The sequence below is a fragment of the Misgurnus anguillicaudatus genome, chromosome 18 (assembly GCF_027580225.2).
Source record: "Misgurnus anguillicaudatus chromosome 18, ASM2758022v2, whole genome shotgun sequence".
Lineage (NCBI taxonomy): Eukaryota > Metazoa > Chordata > Actinopteri > Cypriniformes > Cobitidae > Misgurnus > Misgurnus anguillicaudatus.
The window spans coordinates 1,721,356-1,740,939 of record NC_073354.2 but is presented as its reverse complement, the minus strand read 5'-3'; the positions used below and the strand labels follow the sequence as shown (position 1 = coordinate 1,740,939).

At 39.6% G+C, this 19,584-nt stretch overlaps 1 protein-coding gene and 1 long non-coding RNA gene across 3 annotated transcripts in view; both read right to left on the bottom strand.

The window, feature by feature from the left end:
- Positions 1-2,128: 2,128 nt before the first annotated feature.
- LOC141350405 (uncharacterized) lies at positions 2,129-6,496 on the bottom strand. Of its 2 annotated transcripts, none has more exons than XR_012358502.1 (7): positions 6,289-6,496; positions 3,910-4,415; positions 3,750-3,834; positions 3,473-3,605; positions 3,202-3,360; positions 2,371-2,541; positions 2,129-2,285 (listed from the first exon to the last, which is right to left on the bottom strand). It is a non-coding gene; the product is annotated as an uncharacterized lncRNA (long non-coding RNA). The 2 variants fall into 2 exon arrangements; XR_012358503.1 differs by having other exon boundaries at positions 2,130-2,267.
- A 7,860-nt stretch (positions 6,497-14,356) lies between these two features.
- Positions 14,357-19,584, bottom strand: part of kcnk10a (potassium channel, subfamily K, member 10a) — an 83,968-nt gene continuing 78,740 nt past the window's right edge. Inside the window, exons 6-7 of the mRNA XM_073855494.1 lie at positions 17,335-17,477; positions 14,357-17,217 (exon numbers count right to left, since the gene is read on the bottom strand). Of these exons, the coding sequence (XP_073711595.1) occupies positions 16,564-17,217; positions 17,335-17,477 (797 nt within the window). The 3' untranslated portion in view covers positions 14,357-16,563. The remainder of the gene's footprint in view (positions 17,218-17,334; positions 17,478-19,584) is intronic.

The window sequence follows — 19,584 nt, the reverse complement described above, 5'->3', positions numbered from 1 at the left end:
AAAGCGATACGGAGATATAGCCTTAAATGACTTGACCACTAGGGGGCACTGACCAAAAAATAAATTGTGACTCAGGTCTTGATTGTGATGACACCCACCAAATTTGGTGTAAATACAATAAAGAGATGCAGAGATATAGCCTTAAATGACTTGACCACTAGGGGGCACTGACCAAAAAATAAATTGTGACTCAGGTCTTGATTGTGATGACACCCACCAAATTTGGTGTAAATACAATAAAGGGATGCAGAGATATAGCTTCAAATCTCTTGACCACTAGGGGGCACCGAAAAGTTTACAAGTCCTCCCAGAACATGTTGCTGATGAATCATACCAAGTTTCATAACAATACGCAATTGCGTTTCTGAAATACTTGAACTTAAAGAAAAATTCAAAATGGCCGACACACAAAATGGCCGACCAAAAACCATTTGGTATCGTTTGACTCGGCATGCCTCACGAAATCTAACAAGACCAGTCTCATAATTTTACATTCAAATTTGCAGTAGTTATAAGCAAAAATAGACATTTTTTATATCTCGTGACCAGTAGGGGGCAGTGTGACGAAATGGTGCATGCACCCTCAGGTCATCACTGTTATGACATATACCAAGTCTCATATTAATACGCAAAAGTTTTGCGAAGATACAGGCTCAAACACATTTTGGCGTGCTCGCCCTCGCATTCTTTGATGCGTTATACGACAACGGATAGGTCTACCGAAAAGCTTTTGATAACTTTTTGTCTAGAGTGTATCTAGATGATGCATACCAAAAATCAAGCCAATCACACGAGCGCTCTAGGAGGAGTTCGAAAAAGTAGGTGTTCAATATAATTCAAAATGGCCGACAGGAAGTAGGTTTGACTCAGACATATTTGGTACAGTCGGACTCAGCATGAGCCAAGGAATCAATAGAGTGAAGTCTAATGTCATAGTGGCAATTTAATCAAATGATATAAAGATTTTTAAAAAAAAATTACATATCTTGACCACTAGGTGGCGCCGTCCTAAAGATTTATAGGTGCGCTCAGAACATGTCACTGATGAACCATGCCAAATTTCGTAGCGATACGCCATTCTGTTTGAGAAATACTGAACTTAATGAGAAAATTCAAAATGGCCGACACCCAAAATGGCCGACCGAAAACCGTTTGGTATCGTTAGACTCGGCATGCCTCAAGGAATCTAACAAGACCACCTTCATGATTTTAGACTCAAGTTTGAAGTAGTTATAAGCGAAAATAGGCATTTTTCGAATCTCGTGACCACTAGGTGGCGCTGTGACGAAACGTTGCAGGCACCCTCAGGTCATGACTGTTATGACATATACCAAGTTTCGTGTCGATACAATAAAGTTTTGCGAAGATAAGGCCTCACGTCCATTTTGGCGTGCTCGCCGCCATATATGTTGTCAGTTAATATGAGAACGCATTGGTCTATCAAAAAGCTTTTGATAACTTTTTGTCTTGGGTGTCTCTAGATGCTACATACCAAAGGACATGCAAATCGGACAAACGGTCTAGGAGGAGTTCGAAAAAGTATGTTTTACGGAAAATTCAAAATGGCGGAAAGATGTGCATGACACAAATGACATCAATGTGTGCATTTGAATCATCATGAGCCAAGGATTCAGAGGAAACAAGAATTTAGTTTCTAGGACTCATGGGTCAGAAGTTATGAGCATGAACATAAGTGGATTTTTGGACTGTTGGTGGCGCTAGAGGGTTTGAGTCAGACACACCAATGTTGCTATAGTAACTTCTGAGACTGTCCTCTACATGTGTGCCAAATTTCATAACTTTCCTATGTACGGTTCTATGGGCTGCCATTGACTTTCGGCGGAAGAACGAGGAAGATAAATAATAATAATAATAATAAGAAAACTAACAATAACAATAGGGTTCTACGCCCCTTCGGGGCTTGACCCCTAATAATAATTATTATAAAAAGAAAACTAACAAATACAATAGGGTTCTACGCCCCTTCGGGGCTTGACCCCTAATAAGAAAACTAACAATAACAATAGGGTTCTACGCCCCTTCGGGGCTTGACCCCTAATAATAATAATAAGAAAACTAACAATAACAATAGGGTTCTACGCCCCTTCGGGGCTTGACCCCTAATAAAGACAGGTTTCCTAAAATATTATAAATAGGCATCAATTAGATACTTGGTTGTGAGGCCACAACGAGACAGGTAGCTGTTGACCATTTCGACCTCCTCAACTGCAGTTGTACCAGCACCTTCCTGATTTTTGCCAGATTATCTAACAAATGTGTGACACCTATATTACAACCATAAACAGTTACAGTGTATTAATAAGTAATACAAATACAGTTTCAGATGGTACGATAAAGAATATGCATTACCTGACACTTGGTTGAATGAGCCTTGGTATGCATGACAGAAAGGAAAGGTCTCATCTGCAGTAAAGGTCTGAGTTCCAACATGGAGACTGACGCCTTCTCAAGGTATGGCCAATACTTGCAAGCAATATCTGTTCAAAAGAACTCTCCGTTTGTGGCTGCTTGAAGCTCCTTCTGCAGGTAGGTATAGGTGGATAAGAAAATATTACTCCCCGGCACATTAAGAGCTTTGAGTAGCACTCCGTGTCTGCAAACAACCACCTCAAGGCCCTCTTCATCAAGTTTGCTTACTTTTCTGTTAGTTTCAAATTACATCACACCAACAGGCATCTTTATAATGATTGTAGACAATAAAGGTTTACTTTTAAACTAAAGGTTTTTCAGGATTCATGGAGCATTAAAAAGTTATTCTTCTGCTTTCTCTACTCCAGGTACACAAACTAGTTGAAAGTCAGGGTGACAAATTGATATGTAATAATGAATGACCAAGCTATTAAACTAGCCACTTTGGGTGCCAGCACACATTCCCATATCCAAATGATTATTTTTGTAAAACGCACACCTAACCTGCCAAATGTCTTAAAATACCCAAAGCAATGTTTGTGGTAACTGTGGTATAAGCAGAATAATTGACTCCAGTCCTTTAAATTATTTGAAAATAATGCACACCTGCTGCGTAGCAGCCCACTGTCAAATATTCCTTACGTATTATATAAGCTCACAACAGCTGGGATACATTAACTATTTAATAAAGCAAAAATTACACATTTCAAATGATGGATTTAAATCAAAAAGTTTATTTTTCCTTAAAACTACAAGAGTAAAAGAACTTACTCTTTTGACAGACGGAATCTGTAGGTTTTTCTGTTGCCATCTGCACAAAGAGCAAGCATTGTTGGGTGTACATGCCGGGCAGGTGAAGTGCTCTACACTGGATGTTTGCATGATCACAAGTGCAGAAATGTGGAGGTCTCACTGTAGGCAATAAACAGACTGAAAACAGAAGTTCAATAATTTGTGAGAAAGCATTAACAATGGGCACAGTAATATAGCTTAGAAAAAATGAGGCTGACAAATCACAAATAATCTGGTAGAACATGGATACCTGTAGCTGAAGCTTTGTATCTCTTCACTTCTGCTTCTTTTTAGTAGTGGACCTCCTTCAGCATTTTCTCCACCTATCTGACATTAAATGTACTCCCTTTAATGGCTGTTGCTTTGCCCTTGGGTTCCTCTGCCTTGCATAAAAGAAAGTGTGCCTTGTATGGTAATACTGAAATACAGCCAACTCTTGAGCAGTTCACACAATTATTGCACTCTAAATCGCACACTTTAGAATTATCACAATACTGCAAGAACACAATCTCAACAAATATACTCACCTTGATTTGAGCAAGAAGCATGTCTGCTATGAAAATAACATCCTTTGCTCTCCCTCTGTCTTGCTCAGCAGCCATTTCAACAATACTACATTGGTCAGACAAAGAGGCATAGGTGTTTTGGACAGTGAGAGAGAGAGTAAAATGAATAAAATTACAATACTTGAAAACAGAGAAGCTTGCGAAAGAGTGAGTGAGTGAGTGACCCTTTTACTGTTTGTACACAATGATGACGTGGCAACGTATGCGCACGCAGTTTGGCAACGGAAGCACGGCAAGAATCAGCAGTGAAGCAACACAGACAGAGAAAGTTAGTTTAAAAAGTTGACTTATCTTCTACACAGTTACCAAATCCGTGTACTATAGTGGAGTGGATAGAAGACGTTAGAAGATGGCCAAATACTAAACATATATTATATTAGTGCAACCAAATGCTACAACCAGACGTTTTGATGTGGGGAAATCGTTTTAATAAACTTTCTGAGTTGCTTACACGTTAGAACCACTGGGAGATAACATCACTTCCGTTGCCAAAATGCGCACGCAGGCTATTTGATCACGTGGGCTGTAAAAGGGTCTATTGAAGTGGCTCTTAAAAGAGCCGTTGGTTTTCTAAGAAAAAGTATAAACTGTGGGTGAACAGGGAAGGGTGGTGGGTCCTGACCGGACCTGAGAAAAGAAAACAAAAACATGATTAATTCTCTTACAGCAAAGTCTCCTAGGTTTGTCATATTATATATGCAGAACTGTAAAAAAAAAAGGTAACAGTTATGCTACCTATAAATAAAGCATAAACTGCATAAATGAACAGTTCTGAATTCTGAATTCAGAGAAATAAATGAAATAATTATCTTGGTACATGAAGCTTGGTTAGATATGGTGACTGTAGTCAAACTTTTACACACTTTCTTCTGAAAGATTTATTAACAACAATTACAGAACATAACACAATCAATTTTAATCCCTTCTAACGATCAATTGACATAAATGTAACTGCACAAACTAGCCTTATTATATAATATTAAATAATTAAATAAATGTATTCTGCTCACCAAGGCTGCATTTATTTGATATAAAAACACTTATAATGTGAAATATTATTGTAATCTGAATGTAATAATGTGAAATATTATTGTAATCTGAATGTAAGTGCTGCTGACGGTGTCAGCAGCGATCGCTCTCTGTGATCGATTGGTTCCGCCTTGTATGTTTAGATGAGCAGATTTACAATGAACACAATTATTTACTTAAAACGGTTATTTTTTTCATTTAGAGCCTATTTCATGAACTGTATTCCGCGCGAAATTAATAAAACTACTGGTTTAAAAACGCTAGAACAACTGTTTAGCAACATAATATAATGCAGTCACTGCAGCTTTCTGTGATTAATACATTAGCTGATTATCAAACAGTCATCCAATAATTAGGTATGTTGCTAAAATTTTCAAAATGGTTAAATGCTAAAACGAGTTGTTCAGATAGAAAGAGCTTGAAAAAAGCTTTTAAATGAGACCAAGATCATGTATATGGGTTAAAGAATAACAAAATACTGGCCATTTGAAACTCGAAAATCATCACTTTATTTGGTCCCATGTTTTCCATTAAAATTCAAGAAAATGTGTGACCGAATCATGAAAATTATGAAGTTTTTAGCTATAACTTTTTAAATCGTTAAGATATTGACCTGAATCTTTCAGGATAAGCTGTTTGATATATCCTCTACATATTCCACTTCTGAAAAGTCAGATATATAAAAAAACAAACCACTAATTACACCAAATAACACTCTTTATTCAGTCTATATATACAGATATCAGCTACATGGCTATACGGCTGCGTCCCATTCTTTACCATTCAAGCAGATTTTGGTAGAGGTAAAACCACCTTTGGTAGTCGGTCAAATTTCTTAAAATTTCGTTCACTTGTAGTTTAGCAATTAAACTAAATGTCTTTACAATTTCAAGAATGTCTTTACTCAACTTCAGCAAAAACAACGACTATTTTTCAAACAACCGACTTTGGCGAGCTCGCACGGCCAGTGGTTAAACATGAAAGGTTGTGACTGAAAACGAGAAGGTACCTATGGTTCTTCCGGTGGTGTTAACAATAAAAACTCAGAAATTTCGCCATCAACAAACCAACAGAAGCATTATTTTCAACAGCACCGCGCGCCGCCTGAGAAAATCTTGAGTTTCGCTGAGTGGAACCAAAACGTCAGCCGCGACAGCGGAGTTAGCAACATACCTACAATAATGTTTCTGACCTTAGTAACGTAAAAACCACTATAGATAACTCCATAGTCCACACACGCAAATTAAATGTTATGCTGCACCAACTTTAGGATTTCTTAAATGACCGCACCTGAACAAACAATTATGTCCTAAATATGAGCCTATTGGATTCTGACCAAACGCGTGCACTGACTTGTCTGTTGCCTTAGCGGTGATATTATATTGCTAACGTTGCAACAAAGACTTAACATAAACACAGGATTTACTCAATTTTAGTAACATTAATCACCAAATTTCCAAGAAAGCCTTACCCATGGAGCTCCAGAGAACGCATATCACTGCGTCGCTTCTCTTGTTGAAGTTGTTGGCAATAAGAAATTATCGCCCCCTATTGGTTATCATCCTCATAAATGCGTGTCATTTTCACGCCTTGAGGAGGCAAAGCGTGACATTGACACGCATCCTCTAGTGGACCAGCGTGTCTATTACACGCTTTAGCGTGATACTGGGTTGAAATATAAACACCACAGTCTTAAATTATATTTTCATTGTGTCTTTGCTGCATCTGTGTTGCTTGAGAATTGCACTCGGTGTGTTTCAGTCACACTTGATTCTGAAGAACTACTTTGTTTCGCGGAAGAGTAATATTTGTACTAATATAATTACAACTTATTTGTGTTTCACTTTGTGAAACCCTGCTATGCATATGAAGTAACCGTTTTATAAATGCAATAAACCCCGCGAAGCAGTGGGTTTGTGCTGTGTGTAAATATTATGTATATTTAAACACACACACACACACACACACACACACACACACACACACACACACACACACAGGTTTCCATGTTTTGTGGGGACATTCCATAGACGTAATGCATTTTATACCACACAAACTGTATATTCTATTCCCCTTACCTAATCCCATTCCCTAACCCCAACCATCACAGAAACCCTTCTACTACGTCACATTTTCAAGAAACATCATTCTGTTTGATTTATAAGCTTGTTTCCTCATGGGGACATCAAAATGTCCCCACAAGGTCACAAAAACACTGGTATTCCTATACCATATATAAGGGGGTTTTTTTTATCATGGAGAGGATAATGTGATCATCCACCACTGTTATCATATATAGACAAACAGGATTTTTATGTTGCTGAGCTCACCAGTGTGTTTTTGTTTTTAATCAGGATGTACCAAATTGTTGATGTGGCCACTCTTAAATGTTCCTGCTATCTCTCTGATGGATTTGTTGTGTTTTTGAAACCTAAATATGGTCTGTATCACTTGCATGGAGATGTCCCTGAACCGAATGATTTGAGTTCACAGCCACAGCTTCCAAATGCAAATACCACATTTAAAATCAACTCCAGACCTTTAACATCTGTCATTAATGATGAAATTATTTAACAAATAGACAATACCTGTCCATAAAACAGCTTTTAAGTCAACTGTTCCATTACTTTTCACCCCTTTAAAAGGGGGAGCTACATATAAAACAGCTGTAATTCCTAAATCCTTCGGCCAATTTGGATGTGAATACCCTCAAAATAACGCTGAGAGTGTGCACTTTAAGCCAATATTCATTATATGACTGTAACTGGAATACATTTTGGTAAACAGCTAAAATAACACAAAATGTGCCTCTGTTCCAATACTCATGGAGGGCACTGTATATATACACATGTAAATGTTTCTTAAATACATACATGAATGTGTGTGTATTTATATATACATAATAATTACACACAGCACAAACTCATATATTATGCAAAACATTTCTTTTATTTTGTATGAGTTTAAAGGAGCAGTGAATCAAATACTCAATTTTAACTTGATAATTTGTTATATAAGAGGTCATCATACTTAACTCTTTCCCCGCCATTGACGAGGTATCTCGTCAATCAAGAGAAAACGCTTCCCTGCCAATGACGAGTATTTCCGTCTTTCCGCAATACCGCTATTATCCACTAGGTGGCAACTTTTTTTAAAAAAACTGGAAGTTTTTGTCCCTATGACAAGCTGTTGCATGTCCGTGTCTGTTTTAAAGATCGCTCTGAATGGGATCTCTATGAAAAGTCCGTCACAAAAATTGAATTATCTCTGCTTTTTGCTCAAAATGTGGTGTTTTTGCAGAAACCTACCCATTTTCAAAAGCTGATTACAAAAGAACTACTGCAGATAGGATGAAACGTTTTTTTTTTTTTTTGAAAGCAGAGGGTCTGTTCTTTCATTTGATATATTGTATGTTTATATATTTGAAGAAGAACATTTTCTGGAAGGCATTAAACTTTTGTGAAAATCATGAAAAACGCTGGCGCTGGCTGGCAACTTTTTAAAAAACGCTGGCGGTGAAAGAGATAAATGAACATCCTGGAAGTTTCAGAACTGAAAACGTCCGTGCTACTGAAATATAACAGTTTTTGGCCCCAAGCCAGTATAAGACCAAGTGTGGAATTTGGAAGAATATGACGTCAAAGTAGAATTGAAGCACCTCCCAAAGCCAAATACAACCACCACTTTTGTAGCCCCGCCCACAGCTTCGCGTGACACGTGTGTCTCAACAAGTAAACATGTCTTTAAAGCGTAACTAAACCCCTGGTCAGAGCCTGACTCCACCCACTGGTAATATTTGAATAATGCAAAAAAAGTGGGCAGATACCAACGGAGATAGAGTGGACGAACTAAGCTCGTACCAAGTGTGTGGTGAGATCGTAACAAGGGCGTGGTGAGCTTGAATCTGCTTACGTCACAAGTTATTTTCTGGACCCAACATCCAATAAAAAAATTCAACTGCAGTAGCCACCGTTCAACCTGTAGCGGGCAGCACTCAGACGTTTTTACACCATATATTGTAGTATTGAAACACTTTATATCCAAATGTCAAAAAACTTACTAAAATCAATGAACAGTACTAATAAACCATCATTCTTACAGATCATTAACTAAAAAAAGTTGGTTTAGGGTTTAGTTACTCTTTAAAGATTGAGAAATGTAACCAAAATGACTTTTAAATACATTTTTTCTGAGAGACTTTTAGTTTGACGCGGTGATCTGTTATGATAGACTAACCATGGAAACGCATTTTCGGTTGTGGAAGAACCGCGTGGGAACAACAACAACGTCTCGGTTACTTCTCTCAGGGAACCGAGGTTACGATAGTAACCGAGACGTTCCCTTTCGAGAGCGGTCACTCGACATTGCGTCCGCTGACACTATGGGGTATGTATTCAAACACGCTGTGAGAACAGTGAAGAGCAGCTCCAGTGAAGCTTACTCAAGTCTGTGCGCCGCAATGCTTAGCTGAGTCGGTGCACAATCCCCGCCCAGTCTGTGTAAGCCAACGCACAGTAGATTGGATGCCTGAGTCTCTAGCTTATACAGAACAGAATGCATACAGTCACAGGCAGCATGTAGGTCTTATTGCAGCCCTACAGCAGATAAGCAACCTGTAACATTACAACAGCAACGGCTAGGCTGACCCAATGTGGGCGGTAGCAAGCATATCCGTGCAGAGTATTTGCTGGTATTAACATATGATGCACGATGGCCAAGATAGCTAGCGTGTAAGTACAAGGAAGAAGCGAAAACGCGGCTCCATATTAATACATAAGCTGTACTGGCAATCCAGTACAAACTATGAATAGGCGTCGGATAGTGCGACTGCCGAATTAGAATAACACCGCTATGCCAGTGTGGCAGTAATGTGCTGCCCTCATTAACACCTAATGATCCAGTGAACCCAGCAGCTGACTGCTTAGGTGGAGCAGGGAAATTTCTTAGAATGAGCTGGGCAGGTCACAGCGATCGTTAACGAATTCCACAGCCCATCTCTGAAGCATAAGGAGTTGCTCTAACAGTATCTCAGAGCGGAGTGCTTAGATGAATGTATAACACCCCTACCGGCACAGCTCACATCAGCTAGATGGGAAGGTAGAATGCAACCGTCTATGCTCTAATTGCGCTGAGGGTGGTTTTGGCACATAGTCGCTTAATGGCATATACAGCCCATGACGGCACTAAAATATGCAAATGATTGGCCACTTCTCTCACTTAAGAGAATTAATTGTGCCTGGCCACTGCGCACCCAAGGCACCAGCATGAAATTCAGCGATAGCTGCATTAAAAAAACCTTTGGGATAGACAGCCCACTTTTCCTTCATCTGCTAACTGCTGCAAAGATAGAACGTTCGGCACGTGACAGTGCACCGGGTCGTAGTCATTGCTTCACACCATTACAGGCGCTGGGTAAAGAGGGCGTCTTGTAGAAAGGGCTCGCTGTCCTTACTGATTTTGCATGTATAAGCAGCAAAACCAAATTAGGGCAACACGTAACCGCTGGCACTTGGCCGAGCACAACGTGTTTCATACAAAACGCAACTGGGATAAGGACAAAGCTTACACTTTCCACCATCATGTATCGATTCATTACGTCCAAACCAATCTCAAACAGTCTAAAGTCCTTAACAGCCCTTAAGTCTGTGTCGCATTTGCGGCAGCCAGGACATGAGCTGCTTAATGAAGAGCAGGCTCAAATTGCTGTCTGGTACAGTAGGTGGTGCACTGTGAACTTGTAAGCCGGTCAAACACGGAGGCGTTCGTCACCAGCACAGCAGTGTCTCAGGTGGAAAATCTCAGAGCAGACTCATATCCAGAGTGCTCCTGAGAGGGACGGCTCGCATGAAGCCTGTGTCTGTATCCCCAACCAAGCCCATAAACGTAAAGCTGGCATGCACACCATGCTTATATGCTCACACGCACACATGCAGAAACCACTTTAATCAAAGGAGTGTGTCTGTGGCTGGTTGGTACAATCCCAAACGGGCAATAAGATAGCAGGATGCGCATTTCGCTCAGCTAAGAGGGAACAGCGTTACACCCTGTGAATGTGTGCGGGTCTACATAAAACCTACTATAAGCACCACCGGCGCGGCTAGTAGTCTCCTATCACAACAGAGGTCATAGTCTGGGTGAGAGAATAGTGGCTGCACAAGCTGTTCTACCTCTCTCGTCAGGTAAAAACTATATTACCCGTTCGTAAACTCCAGGCTCAGTACCGGCGCGCTGCGCAGATTGTGCGACAGGTCTGCACAGCTGGGGTTGTGTGTGTCGAATCAAATTGGCAGCTGCTCTGGGTAATAATATATACAAATACCCTATAAAGCGGGTGTTCATAATTTTCTTCCTTCTGTATCACAGCGGCGTAAGCCAAGGGAGGAATTGAGTGCTGTACAGGGTAAGGTAATGGGCTAAACATTGCAGAGCGATCGGGATGTTGTAGCTCCATATTGACATGTTTGCAATGGCTCCGATCACACATGTGTGTGCCTATTATAGTATATGTTGTCAGCTGTGGAACAAGCCTGCTGCTAAACATAGGTGTGTGAACCACCCATCATATGGAGACGTTACAAACCCATGACAAACCATAATAGCGCAGAGCGAGCCATATGTGCCTGAGAGGCTGCTGTAGGGCCACAGGGGTTGTGTGTTCAGACACGCACTGATGGCCAACCAGTCAAACCTGTCACAGCTCACCGCTTGGATGGCTGGATGCAGGATACAAGTGCAGATTCGACTCCACGCATCTGGGACATTTCTGTAACGGATTGCAGAGCACAGGATTCCAGTTACATATTGTGAGGCATAAAGCAATGGTGTGTTACACAGAGCCATGGAAGAACAGAGCTTGGTTCTGTAATAGCACCGAGCGAGGAGATACACTCCTTATACACTGGAACGGATAGTAACCGGTCGTCTGTGTGTGTCGGGTGCCAGTTACATACTGTGTGCTTTGAAGTAAGGTTGCCATTTAATAGAGTTAACGGCTGTACAGTGATGTTGCAAACTCCTGAACTGTACCACACAGTGCACAACCCAGACGTGTGTGAATCATCTAGTGGAGTGATCCGCTGAAGGGCACTGGCTCAGTTGCCGCACATAGAGCCATATAAAAACCAAGTCTGGGTCTGCAGTGGCTTGCTGCTTTGTGCAAGGTCAGATGCAGAACCCGAGAGAGAAAGAGAGACACTTCCTTAAGAATGAACAACTTAGTAACAGCTTGCCACACGCACACAGGGAGTCAGATACCTGTGTTTGTAGTGAGATATTGCCCGAACACTGCACGGATGTGTAAGGCACAATAGTAATCCTCTGTTGGTACAGCGACAAAACTCCTAAAAGTTTACATCCACATCGGCTCACTGCCTTCAGCCAGGGAGCTAAGAGCAGGATGAGTGAGGAGAGAGATAGCCTCTCTATTCAATGCCAATATACATAAATAGCCAGGCGTGTAGGCTGCTATTAGTAATGTGTATATATACAAATATACGTATATATATGCTTAGATGTGTGTGTGTGTGTGTGTGTTGAGACAGATCGCTGTGCGAAGCGAGCGGCCACACTCAACACACTTTGCTATACTCGGTCTGTCCCCATTGCTCTGCAGCTCGTGTGTAACGGATGCATTTAGTGAACGGGGTTGAGCATTGTGCGTTGTGCATTGCGTTTCAATACGGATCGCTACTCAGTGCGAAGGATCAAACCCGACATTATCCTCCCCCCTTTTTCTTTGCAGCGCGTTTAACGGGCACATTCAGAGTATGGCTGAGCGCTGCGCGCTGAGTATCCTCCGTAAGAGCTGTATATTGCTATATATATGGTCTCTATTGGCACAAAGAGGACAAGTGCAGAGGGAATGTCAATATACAGGGCACAGAAGTATGTTGTGCTGATTGGTAGCTCGCTGCCCGTCAGCGGCCATTGCACACAACATCTGAAAGCATTAAGCATAGCCAACACATATTCCCGTCGTCACCCAAAACAGATGGGGGGCGTGAATGTGTGTGTGGTGTGTGATGCGGTACCATCACTGATCATACGAAGAGCAATAAATGTAGCATGGATAACAGGCACAAGTATAACTCTCTGTATACGTAACGTTTCTTCTCGTATAATTTTTGCGGCAACTTAGACACATTAATAGTGTATTGCTGCCCCCTTCAGTACGTCCGAAGAATAGCAGGTCCTTGTGTACGTATGACGCTACGCAAAATAGCTCGCGTAGTGACGTGGCCAAAATGTGCGCGGCTACGTTTCACTATTGCTTTGTTAGAAGATATCGCTTGATATGTCCTGTTGTAACATCCTGTCTAAACACGTTTGTTTGACTGTTTTAATTTACTAAAAACATTAAACGATTAATAAAGGTGCAACACTTAACAATACGACTGTAATTTAAAGGTATAAATATTCAAAGTTAGTTATAAGGAAGGATTTATCAGCCGCAGTTTAGATTCTGATGCCCGTTTACTGTGTTGTATACGGTAATTTAGGCGAGTTGCGTTTGAAAGGTCAAACACTCAACAAAGCTTATTTTTTATCATATAACTGTGGTATTTAACATTACGTAAATGTAAAAGCAACCTCACAAGCACAATAGAAATATACAAAGTTATTGATAAGGATTTATCAGCCGCAGTTTAGATTCTGATGCGCGCTTACTGTGTTGTATACGGTAATTTAGTCACGTCGAGTTTTGTTTCTACTTTAATATATGTATTGTCATTTATGTGTATGATCTTTGGCACCCAGAATCTTTTGGGGCTCAAACATATTTGTGTTCGGCTGCTATTTTTATTACATTAATGTTTTTAAAACATTTCCTCACATGTAATGACGGGGAATGAAGCTGTCCAATCATATCAGTGGGCGTGTACGTCCAGGTCTTCAATGCGGCCCGCCCCTTCAAACAAACCATGTCTCCAGAGAGCCACTAATCCATATTACAAAATAGCCTATTACTTATTGCTTTTGATGTTTTTGAATGTAAAAACCATGCGAACATCATAAGTAGACATCAGACAACAGTATAAAACAATAAAATCGGCAAATTCACCGCCCCTTTAATCTAGATCAGGGGTTCCCAATTCTAGTCCTCGGCCCCCGCTCCCAGAATGTTTTAGATGCCTTCTTATATGAAACACCTGATTTCACTCATCAGGCTCCTTAATTAACAAACTAACGAGCTGATAAACTGAATCAGGTGTTTTTATTTATGGCGACATCTAAAATGTTCTGGGAGAGGGGGGGAGGACTGGAATTGAAAACCACTGATCTAGATTAATCTATACCCAGCACACAAAAAGTAATTAAATTTCAAATACAAACAAATTATATGTGGGTCATTATTTACAAAACAAAACATTTGGCTCATAAAACCTTCACCCAGAAGTATGTCACAATGCGTAATTCATATTCATGGGGACTTTAACCTAAACATTTCTAAATGTATACATTTCAGAGTGATAAAATATCTGCGGATTAATGGCAAAAGTCAAATTAAGAGAAAATACAATAAAAAACAACATTTCTGTTTTTTATTCAACTGTGTTTATTTCCAAAAGGCACTCACTACACTGAATGTAATGGTTGCACAATATATCCTGCAGACAGCAATTTATTAGCATATGCATCCCAATAGAGCTCAAACATGGACATTTCAGTCTCAAAAAGCACGTTTGTGGTACAATCACTACCATAGCATGGTAACATTAACACAATGGCATGCTTATAGGGATCCATGTCTCTAACATGTTTTGAATGCTTTAAAATGTTTTACATTTTGTAGCCTTTTTATTACAAATAGAAAGCCCATCATTAAATTCACTGTAAAATGTTGCAAAATGAAGAAAGTAGCTTAACAACAAGCACCTTGCTGCAGCTCTAGATGTTTGTATGTGCGCTTTTGACTTGGTGAAAATAAGGTACTTGTTAGGTGTTCTGCCTCAGGGAGTTTTTATTTAATACAGTCAACAAGACAACAAACACATCAGATGATGCAACATTTCTTCAACACAAACAAATATGTTATATGCTCCTGGGTGAGAAGCAAAAACAACCCTTTCAATATCTATCAGTGCGCCAAAAGTCCAAACGTTCTTTTTGTAGGGAAGAGGGCAATAATCATAACACAAAGAAACAACTTTGTAAAGTTTTGCTTTAAATATGCAGATATTTAATATAAACAAAGGCTTTCAGGTTAAAAATAAATAAATAAATGAAATTGACATTTTTAAATGAAGCATCCCAATTCTGATTATACCCAGAATTAGTGTGTGCACACCAAAAGCGAATATATAAAAGTCATTGTTAACAAAGATGTTAATAGACACAAATTCTTGCCCGGTAAAGCGAATGCCGCAAACTGGATTACAGCGAACATACAATAGTCGCCTCAGTTGCGTCATCCACCCAAGTTGAAAAATTTCATCTCCAGGATGAAATTTACATGATGCCCTGTTGCGCAAGCCAATCAGTAAAGAGTCCAGTTTGACATGTCCGGTTTTCATTTGTGTGAGTTATGTGAAAAATAAGTATTATCCTGAAAGTAATTGAAATGCTTTTGGAGTGCACACACCTTTAGGCTAAACCCAAGTATGTCATATATCGCAAAGGTTGTCCTTCCTACACATAATCATAGAATGTCTAGCAGCATTTACTCTTCGAACAGATGTGTTAAAAGCAACACAATCAGTGTTAGTTTAGGGACAACACGCTAAATGCGATGTCCCAGAATACACACATTTGTGTTATTATTGGGACAACACATTTTGTGCTACTTTTAACACAACTTGTGTTTTATTTTAACACAAAATAATGCATAATTTGTTAAAATGACACATAAAGTGTTAAATAGCATAACAAAAATGTATGAAAATGTACTTTCTTATAGTGTTCGATTAATTTGACAAAAATATTTAATATGCTACCCTGGTTATTTAAGTCTAATGATGTAAAATGGTGGACGGGTTACAATACTGTGGAATTCTTACCATCAGGCAACTAGTGGTAAGGCAACAGGAAAGACTGTTCAGAATATCTGAACAAAAGTGAATAAAAATTCAGTGGTTTTAAATTCTGCTAGACAATCCATGCCTTACTTTGTCTTTCTATCTTATGGCTTTTCTTCCATCCCAAATTATGAAAACTATCTTTTTAAACAGCCTCAGATATTTCATGAAAAAGCGGCAATTTGTATGTTGAACACAGTGTGCCAAACAATTTAACTACTACAGTAGGACTACAAGACCTGAGATTTCATAAGTTAACTTTATTAATCTATCACATAACTGTGCACTTACTTATTTTACAGTAAAGTATAGCTTCGTGCATATACTATGTCAATATTTAAATATTTAAGGTTTTCTCATTTTTAATATCAGTGAGTCATTAGGTACTGTAAGTTTCTTCACATGGAATGGATGGGACTGAATGTCAAACACTGCTTTTAAAACAGTTATGTTTTGCAGGCAAATTACTCCATGCTGCAGCACTGTCAGTCATTTGCAAAAAACTTCCATCATATGTGATTTTTTCCTACTCGACTGCATACAACCATTTTTATAATGAATTGAACTGAAGATGTAAACCAGCTGCCTGAAAGATTTCCAGGTGCTAATGTTGCCAAATTACTATTATCAAGTTTTCAGGACACAGTGAACAGTTAAATGAACAGCAGAACACGGTAAGGACACAAGGCACTTTTGGTATTAGTATTTTAACCACCATTCCAGTGCGTACTCTAGGGTTCCATCTGCAAATGAAACTCCTTGTCTTCAAGTTTTTTCTCATTTTCCTCATCTTTGGACTGTGGTGGCAGAGGAATGAATCCATTTAGTTTATTAGGGCTTTCCACAAATAGAGGCAAGCTGGTTAGACTGATGTTCACCTCTTTATCAAGCTCATCATCCTCTACCTCCTTCTCTTCATCCATCGTGGGATTATTACAACTAAAGGAGTCTAAAGCTTTTCGACCATCGTCTGGGATGTTTTTCTTCAACTCTTTGTTCTTGTTCCTCTTGGTTAGTTTTGTGACAGAACTGAGACGGTTGAAGATGTTATCTTCAGAGTACGCCTGGCTTGGGTCACTACGTCGATGTTCGTTCTGCTCAACTCGTAGACGAAGGTTGTTTAGCTTGGTATCAATGCTCTCCTGGGAGGATGTCTTGAAATTTGTGGCATCCAAGCTGTTGAAAGCCGCTCGACGTTCAGGTGACAGCATGTCAAGCGAATGGGCCCGCTGGTCGAAACCCAGCTGCCTACGCTCCATACTACGAATAGTGGCGGCCCTCTGTAGTTTATCGTGGACTTCCACGCTGAGACGACGCCTGGTTTCTCGAAGCTCTGCTCGGACATTGGCCTTCCACTCAGCAGCGTGGGCCTTAATTTCTCCCACCTTAGGCAAAAAGACAACACTTTATAAATCTGGGTGCCTTTAGCTATCCAGGCAAAAATTGCAAGAGAAAACTTTTTTTTTTCTTGAATACTCAAGGTACACAGCAAAAGGCCTCACCTCCTCTTTTGTTTTCTTAGAAAGTACCCTCAGCCAGTCTCCGATCATGCTTAAAACAGCAGCAAAGTAAGCCAGTCCAACCAGGATCCAGAACCACACCAGAGGTCTGTACCATTTACGGTAATCTATTCGTCTGTTTCCCCCTGAAAGAGACAATGACAGTTTTATATCGAAGCTGGTGTAACAATAATCCACGGATAGGCGAGCACAACGGACCCAAGTGCAGTTTTATTAGCAAAAACATAAAAGGAGAACACACCTCACCTAACAACAGAAACAATTGGAAACAGTGTGGCATTTACACAAGACAATCAAGCGTTAATAGACACACCTGGACACAATTAGGGCAGGGAAACATGACAAGACTACGGCAGCTCCCTAGCTGCTGAGGTCGTGAATCGGTAGGTGTGAGCAGGGCACAAACTAACGTAGGGTTAATTGTAACACGTCGACTACTTTACATATTTATAGAGGGCCGAGCAATCTGTCATTTTGTTTTTCCTCTTACTGTCAGAAGACGATCTCCTGTGAATTTGTGAAAAGTTTTGATGTGTTTTGATTAAGATATTGAACAATAATGATATTGAACATTTCTTCATCTTCAAATTTCTGAGTTGGGTGTGTTAGTCACCAAATCCAACTCTATATTATTTTAATCACTGTCTTGTTACCTAAAACATAACAGCATTTTGACTAACTGATAGCTGGGATTGAAAACATTTTTACACAGCAAGGTTAATTATTTCACTGTTACAAGCTATAAAATAAATATAAAGCTCCTCTTACTTACTGACCTAAGATTGGAATAAAGGGGTGAAAATCCTAGACTTGGCATGAAAGGTGAGATCTTTAGGTGAGATCTTTTCACCCATTTATGCCCATGCCATGGGCAGCTATTGTCTGGCTATCTAATAGCCCCAATCAGACTATTGTTCAGACCCTTTCAAGACTTTCTGACCTGAGACAGTAGGGCTGTGTATCACCAACAACTTCCTAATACGATATGTATCCCCGATACAAGGCCACGGTACGATACGGTGCGATGCACATCACGATACAAGTCTATTTTTAATTACATTTTTGTTCAGAATTTAGTAACATTATTATTATTATTATTATTATCATCTGTTTATTGTACATTAAATAAGCAGTGCTGTAACAGTTGTGTTTTTGCCATTCATATATTAGCTTTTGGGGAAACTCATAGAAAAACTTAAAATCTCAGAGTTAGTACTTAACTTATGTTTTTTTCAAAGCAGTTTTTACAAAGATAGTGCTTTAACCTAGGCATTATATTTGTCTCTAATTGAATAAGTCTATATCTATGAATATATTAAAGCAATATCGCTCGAGTAGGAGTGTGATATAGCTCTATATCATCACGGCTGTGATTAGGCCAGAGGCACGAGGCCGTAGGCCGAGTGCCGGAGGCAATAACAGCCGTGATGATATAGAGCTATATCACACGACTCCGAGAGCGATATTGCTTTTATACAACAGTTCGACGGCACACGTTTGAAAAACGAAAACTAGAAAACAACAACGGAGTTATTTTAAAAGCCTCTTTGTTTGAGAACTACTTCTTCCGCCACGGATTTGAGGGCGGCCAGAATGACAGGAAACACTTTCGGCTGCTTTGAAGCTCATGACAACTCAATGGATGGAAAAGCCGTTACTTTATATTACCGTTTCTTGGTCACAAAGTGTAGTTTTAAGATTAGTTCAGTCGAGAATGTATATGTATTATATTTAAATCTGCAGTCGATTAGTAAAGATAGCGCCAGTTTGAACGTTTGCTTAGTGAAATTCGGTACGAATGAGAACCAAAGCATGAGTGGACGTCAGTGTTCACTCGCCCCGCTGACCACCGCCCTCTCTGGGCTACATCTCTGACAGGGATTCCCTGGCTCTCATGTTGGCCTTGTTTGTTTATGATCGTCAAAATGAGATCAAATCAGCAGTATTTGGTGTCATGATCAAACTATTACTTGTTTTTTATTCATATTTAGTGTCTTTTGTGTTGTTTTTGTTTTGGGGCGAGGTAAACCTGAATAAAACTATACTTGTATAACGTTACTATTGCTTTCTCATTTATTCTTAACGCGATATGAGCCCTCGATTATTATTATTAAACTTTGTTCTTGTCAGTACTATATAAAACGTTTTTTTTTAAGTGTCAGAGAGATGTTTTTGCATGCTGCTTATAAATATACCAGTGGCAATATCTCATAACATGTTTTAATAGTCACG